Source organism: Electrophorus electricus, chromosome 2, assembly GCF_013358815.1.
Source record: "Electrophorus electricus isolate fEleEle1 chromosome 2, fEleEle1.pri, whole genome shotgun sequence".
Taxonomy (NCBI): Eukaryota; Metazoa; Chordata; class Actinopteri; order Gymnotiformes; family Gymnotidae; genus Electrophorus; species Electrophorus electricus.
In genome coordinates this window covers 27,990,274-27,999,625 of record NC_049536.1, presented here as the reverse complement: position 1 = coordinate 27,999,625, position 9,352 = coordinate 27,990,274, and the positions used below count along the sequence as shown (strand labels likewise).

Below are 9,352 nucleotides of genomic sequence, written 5' to 3'. Positions count from 1 at the left end.
CATCCACTGGAAGCTGTCCTCCTCTGTGTGTGTGTGTGTGTGTGTGTGTGTGTGTGTGTGTGTGGGTGTGTGTGTGTACCTGCAGTACTCGACTCATCCACTGGAAGCTGTCCTCCTCTGTGTGTGTGTGTATGTGTGTGTGTGTGTGTGTGTGTGTGTGTGTGTGTACCTGCAGTACTCGACTCATCCACTGGAAGCTGTCCTCCTCTGTGTGTGTGTGTGTGTGTGTGTGTGTACCTGCAGTACTCGACTCATCCACTGGAAGCTGTCCTCCTCTGTGTGTGTGTGTATGTGTGTGTGTGTGTGTGTGTGTGTGTGTGTGTGTGTGTACCTGCAGTACTCGACTCATCCACTGGAAGCTGTCCTCCTCTGTGTGTGTGTGTGTGTGTGTGTGTGTGTGTGTGTGTGTGTGTGTGTGTACCTGCAGTACTCGACTCATCCACTGGAAGCTGTCCTCCTCTGTGTGTGTGTGTGTGTGTGTGTGTGTGTGTGTGTGTGTGTGTGTGTGTGTGTGTACCTGCAGTACTCGACTCATCCACTGGAAGCTGTCCTCCTCTGTGTGTGTGTGTATGTGTGTGTGTGTGTGTGTGTGTGTGTGTGTGTACCTGCAGTACTCGACTCATCCACTGGAAGCTGTCCTCCTCTGAGGCGTCTGGTCTCTGCTCTGCCACCACCACTATCCTCTCATCATGGAGCACATACACTGAGAACACGGCAATGCTGTAAACACACATATGCACACACACACACACACACTTGTGTAAGAGTGTGTAAGAGAACCCACATTACTCCACATCCTGATTGTGTTACCCACCGTCCTCTGTACACAAACTTCATTGGCTCCACTGCCAGCGCCGTGGCAACCACGTCATCCGCGTTGTGTCTCCGCCCACTCACCATCATCAGCCCATCCATCTTGCCAACCACAAACAGCAGGTTGTCCTGGCAACAGCATGACCACACATCAGTGACCAGTCGCTCTGCCTGCCTGACAGACCAGTTATCCTGACTCTTAACAGCTCTCAGCTCTCTAAAGTTCTAGGAGAAACATTTTAAAGGAAACAGCGAGATAAAATCTCAAATGTTCAACAATGAATAAAGACTGATGAGAGCTGACCGGCCCGACAAATCCCAGAAGAGAGGTGCGAGTGAAGAGTCTGTCTGAGGCAGGCGATCCGGATGCCGTCACTGGGACCATCTAGCACAACATCACACACACACACACACACACACACACACACACACAGACAAGGTAGGGTCAACACTGCAGGAAACTAACACAACCAGAATGGACACGCACAGCACGGGGCCAGGAGGGGGCAGGGTGGGGCAGGGAGGGGCAGGAGGGGGGCAGGGGGGAAGAGTGGGCGGGGCAGGAGGGGGCAGGGGGGAAGGGGGGGGCAGGGGGGGAAGGGGGGGCAGGAGGGCGCAGGAATGCGTCTGCAATGCTAAAACAATACGACAAATTCTCAGTTCTTTTTTGACTTCAGTGGCACTGACTTATTTCTGCTGGTCCACAATAATCTGAACCTTCCTCCACACACACACACACACACACACACACACACACACACACACACACACACACACACACACACACACACACAGAGGCTCTAACCTCCACACACACACTGGCTCTAACCTTTAACCTCTGACTTCATCCACCTAACACCTTATGATCCATCAGAGAATTTTCATAAAAGTTTAATAGCTTTTGGTTCTTAAGACTAAACTCAGGTCTGGCAGCTGAAGAGCCCATCACAGCCAGGGGTTGGCATGCGCTCACCTCAAACACATTCTTCGTCATACCGGGGAGACCAAAGTAGGAGCTACCGGAACTGGAGGAGCTCACACAGATCTCACCCACCTCATCTGTCCGACACAGGCAAGGGGTTCCCTCTGGACGCACCACACACACCAAAGCTGCCGCGACACACACACACACGCACACACGTGTTAGTTTGCTGCAATCCAAAGGTCATCTTGCAGACCAGAAGTCCTTGTGCCACAACTAAACAAGCAACTGAAAACATGCTGGCTGTCTCTATATCTCTCTCTCTCCCCTCTCATTTCTGTGTTTTCCCCTTTTCTTTTCCCACCCTCCCTCTCTTTCTGTCTTTCTTCCCAATTCCCTACCGCCTTCTCATTCTGTCTGTCTCTCTCTGCTGTCTCACCTCCAGGCATGGCCTGTCCCACGTCCTGTAGTGTGAGGACAGACAGTTTCTCCTCTGTGTCCACCCTGATCACACCATAACTTAGGCGGCTCATGGACAGGACCGCTTTACCTGGGGGAGGGACCCCCATCTCCGGCGGCCTGCGATTAAACACACACACACACACGTACGCGCCCACACCCACACACCCAAAACACACAATATTTTTTGACATAAGGTCATGGTTGAATGGCACCTTTTGGAAAAGTGGCTGCAGTAACCAGTGCTCACCTGCGGAGGGCGACAGTCATGGCCTCAGCTGAGCTGGCACAGGGGCAGATGACCTCTGGCCTCAAACCTCTCGCCTGAAAGACGTTAAGGAAGGCATCACAGGAGGAGATGGACCCTGCACACACACAAACACACACATCATGACATTTACTCTAGGACACAGTAGACAATGAGAGAGAGAGAGAGAGAGAGAGTGTGTGTGTGTGTGTGTGTGTGTGTGTGTGTGTGTGTAGTGTGCAAAGTTTACAAAGTCATAATGTGTGTATGAGAGCAAAAGAGCAAAAGAAATTGTTTATCAAAGTGTGTATGTTGTTGCGATCTGAGTGTGTGCGTGTATGCGTGTGTACATGTGTGTGTGTGCGTGCATATGTGAGCATGAGTGCACGCGCGCGCGTGTGTGTGTGTGTGTATGTATGTATGTATGTATGTGTGTGTGTTTGTGTGTGTGTGTGTGTGTGTGTGTGTGTGTGTGTGTGTGTGTATGTATGTGTGTGTGTGTGTGTGTGTGTGTGTGTATGTGTGTGTGTGTGTGTGTGTGTGTGTGTGTGTGTGTGTGTGTGTGTGTGTGTGTATACACTCACAGGGGTTGGCGCCGTCTGCAACTATAAGCATGCGTAGGGAACTTAGGCTGATGTCCCTCTGGTCTTTCTGAGACAGCAGAGACCAGTGCATGTCCCTGGACTTCACCACAGCAACACGGGCTACCAAGCAACAACCACCACAAACCCGTTAAACACTCGTCACACAGCACAGCAGTGTAGTAATAGCACATTCTCCATGCACAAAAGTGATGAAGAAGCACACAGTTAAAACATGGAAGTACCAGTAAACACATACAGTACACACACACACACACACACACTCACCTTTATATGTGTGTACTTTCTGAATCCAGGACAGAGGGTTCACCTTCATCAGAGAGTAGGGGATGCTGATCACATGCATCCGATTCAGCACGCTCTATCACGCATCACCAGAGTCCACCGTGGTAACAGTCAACACAAACACAAAGACAAATGTCACACAAATGCATTGTGTGTGCTGTGTGTCTGTGTGTGTGATCAAAAACAACTGATCATGTTACTGACTTTAGTCTGGCTGCAAATTAAAACATGTAAAGTATTTATGCCTATATGTAAACACAGATGTATCTACATGTGCGTGTACATGTGTGTTTGTGTTGACGTGTGCGCTGTTCTCCAGCCCAGCTCACCGTGAGAACTCCATGCCAAAGTCCCGCGTCCCGCTTAAAGTCTAAAACGTTGGTGATGGTTTCACCTGCAGAGGGTGTCAGGGAAAGGTCAGCTCTTAACATACCGCACAAAAACGCAGATTGTCCAATTCAGCTAATTTAACAGTAATAAGTTGTGTTTCTATAGTGACTTTAACAAACCCAAGGATAATTCACACTGCAGGAAAGAGGAAATGTTTTGAGCTAAACAGTTACAAAGAGTCTGAGGCAGAGATGTCCTAAGTTTAGAGACTCTAAAGCATCTCTCCCACCCATGGCTGCAAGTCAAGTTTGAGGGACAATAAGAAGACAAGGGTTAGAGGATCCGAGGGACTGAGAGGAACAGAGTAAATGGATGAGCTCGGAGACACACGTAGGATCAAGACCAAGAAGAGTTTTGGAGATCTGATACTTAATCTGGGATTCAACATGTAGCCAGTGCAGCTGGTGATGGGGTTCAGCACATATGCACGTACGGACTCTGACTGCTGAGCTCTGGATGTACTAAATACAGCTGATCGATTGTGAACTGAATTTATCAACATTCATCAATATTCTTGAGTGAGTGATGAATCAAAAAGACAACCGAGGTTTTAAATAACGAGCTGACCTAACAGGAATACCAACACAGGACTGAGAAACCAAAAATACTAACACCATCAACACCAACATTGAGGACGGAGAAACCAAAAATACTAACACCATCAACACCAACACTGAGGACTGAGAAATCAAAGATAGAAACACCATCAACACCAACACTGAGGACTGACAAGTTTCACATAATTATTGTGCAACCAGACTTTTAGATCTGTGGCACTCAAACCCCAAGCAGAAGATGCAAGGGAACAGTACTAATAGAAATCTGAATGTCGTCAGCATAATGATGAAATGTAATGATCTGATCTAGTGGAGAAATATATAACATGACAAGATGTAGGTCCAAGGGCAAATCCCTGGGGTACCCTGCAAACAGCAGGGCAGGTGAATGACTTGTGTGTACCTATCGATATGAATTGTTGTCTATTAGTAAGATATGATCGTAACCATTTAAGAGCTAATTCAGTAATACCAATAGATGACAGTCTAGAAATGGGGATGTCAAAGTTTCCACCTTTAGTCCTGACTCCACCCCTCTCCACCTTTAGTCCTGACTACACCCCTCTCCACCTTTAGTCCTGACTCCACCCCTCTCCACCTTTAGTCCTGACTACACCCCTTTCATAGCGTCTGTATTATCAGTACTAGCTGTACTACCTGCTCTGAGCAGACACACTCATAAGGACAACTGGGGCAGAGTACACACACGCACACACACGCACACGCACACACACACACACACACACTCACCCTCAACATAGCCACAGGCCTGCGTGAGCACATGACAGTGGGCCAGCATGGCGGCATGAGTCACTGTGATACCCATAGTGCTGCCCTCTTTACTGGTCTTATACTGTAGAGAGACAGAGAGATATACAAACACACACACACACACACAGATAGACAGACATACAGAGAGAGAGAGAGAGAGAGAGAGAGAGAGAGACAGGCAGACAGAGAGACAGAAGGAGAGACAGACAAACAGAGAGAGGGAGAGAGAGAAAGGGAGAGAGAGGGGGATATAAAATAAGTGAATGAAAATATAACACCACTTACAAATAAATAATAACAATGACAAAATGCTGCTGTGAAAAGCTCAGAAAGGTCATACAGGGTCGTGAGAATGGTGTGTATAGTGGACAGAGCACAGCACACTGACCTCGATGTAGGCAGGGTCACTGCGCGCATCTCTGAGGGGAGGGCTCCAGTCTTTAGGGGGCTTCCCAACATGCTTACCATCTGTAACAAACCACAGCAAGCGTGGCCATCCTGCACACACACACACACACACACACACAAAAACACAATGCCACAAGATAATGATACCCAGGGTCATTATTACTCTGGGTCATTCTTACTCTGCTGTTATGGGTCATTCTTACTCTGGGTCACTAGTACTCTGCTGTTATGGGTCATTATTACTCTGGGTCATTCTTACTCTGCTGTTATGGGTCATTCTTACTCTGGGTCACTAGTACTCTGCTGTTATGGGTCATTCTTATTCTGGGTCACTAGTACTCTGCTGTTATGGGTCATTCTTACTCTGGGTCACTAGTACTCTGCTGTTATGGGTCATTCTTACTCTGGGTCACTAGTACTCTGCTGTTATGGGTCATTCTTACTCCACTAACCCTTAAACGTGGCCACCTCTCCAGTCTGTGCCTTGGGCAGGCCCTTCTGACACGCGTCGGTGGTGAGGGCCAGCGTCACCCCACAGCTGCCCAGCAAAAAGCCAATCTGCTGACTCCCCGCATCCTTGAGAGGGGGGGGAGGAGGATAGAGAACAATAAAAAGAGCAGAGGAGAGATGAAAGAGCAAGAGACATGGATGAAAAAGAAATAGATGGGCTGGTAAATCCAGTCAGTGCTGATCATGGGTGCATAGTGGAGTAGTGGAGTACTGTGTCCACTGACCAACAGCCTCGTCAGTCTCTGTGTCAGACCGTGTCCACTGACCAGTGGCCTCGTCAGTCTCTGTGTCAGACCGTGTCCACTGACCAACAGCCTCGTCAGTCTCTGTGTCAGACCGTGTCCACTGACCAGTGGCCTCATCAGTCTCTGTGTCAGACCGTGTCCACTGACCAACAGCCTCGTCAGTCTCTGTGTCAGACCGTGTCCACTGACCAGTGGCCTCATCAGTCTCTGTGTCAGACCGTGTCCACTGACCAACAGCCTCGTCAGTCTCTGTGTCAGACCGTGTCCACTGACCAGTGGCCTCATCAGTCTCTGTGTCAGACCGTGTCCACTGACCAGTGGCCTCGTCAGTCTCTGTGTCAGACCGTGTCCACTGACCAACGGCCTCGTCAGTCTCTGTGTCAGACCGTGTCCACTGACCAGTGGCCTCGTCAGTCTCTGTGTCAGACCGTGTCCACTGACCAACGGCCTCGTCAGTCTCTGTGTCAGACCGTGTCCACTGACCAACGGCCTCGTCAGTCTCTGTGTCAGACCGTGTCCACTGACCAACAGCCTCGTCAGTCTCTGTGTCAGACCGTGTCCACTGACCAGTGGCCTCATCAGTCTCTGTGTCAGACCGTGTCCACTGACCAACGGCCTCGTCAGTCTCTGTGTCAGACCGTGTCCACTGACCAGTGGCCTCGTCAGACCGTGTCCACTGACCAGTGGCCTCGTCAGTCTCTGTGTCAGACCGTGTCCACTGACCAGTGGCCTCGTCAGTCTCTGTGTCAGACCGTGTCCACTGACCAGTGGCCTCGTCAGTCTCTGTGTCAGACCGTGTCCACTGACCAGCGGCCTCGTCAGTCTCTGTGTCAGACCGTGTCCACTGACCAGCGGCCTCGTCAGTCTCTGTGTCAGACCGTGTCCACTGACCAGCGGCCTCGTCAGTCTCTGTGTCAGACCGTGTCCACTGACCAACGGCCTCGTCAGTCTCTGTGTCAGACCGTGTCCACTGACCAATGGCCTCATCAGTCTCTGGGTCAGACCGTATCCGACACCACGGCCTCATCAATCTCTGTGTCAGACTGTGTCCAATACCACGGCCTCCTCAGTCTCTGTGTCAGACTGTGTCCAACAACAAAACACCACAATCTCATCAGTCTCTGTGTCAGACTCTGTCTGACACCAAAGTCTGATCATTTTAACGCATCTAAACAGGAGTGATAGTGGATTCCCTCCCGGCATCTGCTTAACCTGATAGAGACGCCAGGCTGCTGAACATGACACAGCAAAACCGACACACGCACGCACACTTCATGACACACGCACGCACACTTCAGCTAAAGAGGGGTGGATCAATCAACCATCTCTTCATGAGACTCTTCAACAACACTCTGACTAACACAGACGGGACTTAAACAGGCAGAGAGGGCTGGAAACTTCTCCCTCAAGAGGAGTCTGTTATCAGCCAAAGGGTCTACACACAAATAACTAACACAAACGCATATGGTTACTGTGCCTTATACACACAGCTATAATCACATGCATATATACTAATCAGCAGCAATACACCAACAATAGCTACAATTAGACACGGTTAATGAATTCTAACATTCACCAATCACACATGTACATTAGTCCCAATTTACATTTAACTTAAATTTCTGTTGTGTCTTCTATTAACCCGGGTCAGTCCTGCTAACCCTCACACATGAAATGTGCATTTACAGACTCACACACACACACACACACACACACACACACACACGTGTGCGAGCACACACACAGCAAGCTGCTACAGGAATGTTGTTCACCTCACCTGTATTTGTGTGTGTGTGTGTGTGTGTGTGTGTGTGTGTGTGTGTGTGTGTGTGTGTGTGTGTGCCTGCGAGCACTGAACTGAAAGACTGAAAGATTTTCTGTGTGGCCCATCTTCCAGGTTCCACTGTTCTGGCTCCACTCACACTGCGGATCTTTCACATTTGGAGTTTATACGGCATTACCAGACACACACTCCTCTGCAGTTATACATGATACACACCTCACAGCACTAGCACAGCTGTTACACTGCAAAGCTGTCACACACTTTAGAATCAGCACACACAACCATCAAATTATATACAGTTGTACAAGATCACACTCCCCTGGAACTTCTGTACACCCCTACGACTGCCCTGCTGTGTTGCACGGAGACAAAGAAACTTGTTGATTAAAGCAAAAATCGATTTGCAGAGAATGTAAAAACAGGCTCAGTTACTTATGTATATGATAACTGTGTCTCTCTATTCATCAGATCAGAATCTGAGTAAGAGTCGGGACTAATAGTATCACCAGGAAAAGCTTATCGCTCTTCCTGAACTCAATTTAAGGATGCACTTAAAACAAGCATGGTGTTTTACTCTATGTCTTCCAGCAGAGTGCGATCTTAGCACAGCGAACACTCTGTAGGCTGTGGTCAGGTAGAGAGAATCTGAGGTTACCTTTCGTGTCAGTGGTACTTCTATGGGCACAGGGACCAGCTCTGCAAGGAGACAGCCATAAAACGCCACCAGGAACATCACGGGGTCATTGTTGGGGAACACAAGCGCAACCTGAGGAAGATAGACATGGCATGGTGGGGTTCAGAAAGGACACAACGCTCCTGTGTTTATCTCCCTTTGCATTCTCACCTGTGTGTGTGTGTGTGTGTGTGTGTGTGTGTGTGTGTGTCTGTCCGTCTATATATGTATATGCATGCATACGTGTGTGTGTGTGTGTGTGTGTGTGTGTGTGTCTGTCCGTCTATATATGTATATGCATGCATACGTGTGTGTGGGTGTGTCTATAAATATATGTGTGCGTGCATGTATATGTGTGTGTATGCATGTATGTATGTATGTGTGTGTGAGTTCTCACTCTGTCTCCAGGTCGTAGCAATGGCTCATTCCGGGTGCTGAGTTTGTTGAGTAGCGTGTATGCCAACTTCTGACTACGGGTCCACAACTTACCTGTGTCACAAACACACAAACAAAGAAACAAATATACATACATGTAAAATTAACTGAAACATAGTCTCATGTTTACTTATGCACAAAGCTTAAATCTGGAACATGCTGCTCATTTGCATGGCAAAGAATGGAAGCTAGCAGCCACCAATCAGCTTTAAGTAATTTGCATAATTATTGGTTACTCACTCTAAATTAGAA

At 48.6% G+C, this 9,352-nt stretch overlaps 1 protein-coding gene across 8 annotated transcripts in view; it reads right to left on the bottom strand.

The window, feature by feature from the left end:
- dip2a (disco-interacting protein 2 homolog A) overlaps positions 1-9,352 on the bottom strand; it is a 112,426-nt gene that overhangs the window by 22,858 nt on the left and 80,216 nt on the right. For all 8 annotated transcript variants that reach the window (XM_035523633.1, XM_035523630.1, XM_035523626.1 and 5 more), the window contains 14 exons: positions 9,063-9,154; positions 8,648-8,758; positions 5,907-6,030; positions 5,435-5,544; positions 5,026-5,128; positions 3,658-3,722; positions 3,311-3,404; positions 3,026-3,145; positions 2,445-2,559; positions 2,175-2,314; positions 1,787-1,923; positions 1,118-1,198; positions 815-942; positions 606-720 (listed from right to left, as the gene is read on the bottom strand). In XM_035523633.1, the coding sequence (XP_035379526.1) occupies positions 606-720; positions 815-942; positions 1,118-1,198; positions 1,787-1,923; positions 2,175-2,314; positions 2,445-2,559; positions 3,026-3,145; positions 3,311-3,404; positions 3,658-3,722; positions 5,026-5,128; positions 5,435-5,544; positions 5,907-6,030; positions 8,648-8,758; positions 9,063-9,154 (1,535 nt within the window). The remainder of the gene's footprint in view (positions 1-605; positions 721-814; positions 943-1,117; positions 1,199-1,786; positions 1,924-2,174; positions 2,315-2,444; positions 2,560-3,025; positions 3,146-3,310; positions 3,405-3,657; positions 3,723-5,025; positions 5,129-5,434; positions 5,545-5,906; positions 6,031-8,647; positions 8,759-9,062; positions 9,155-9,352) is intronic.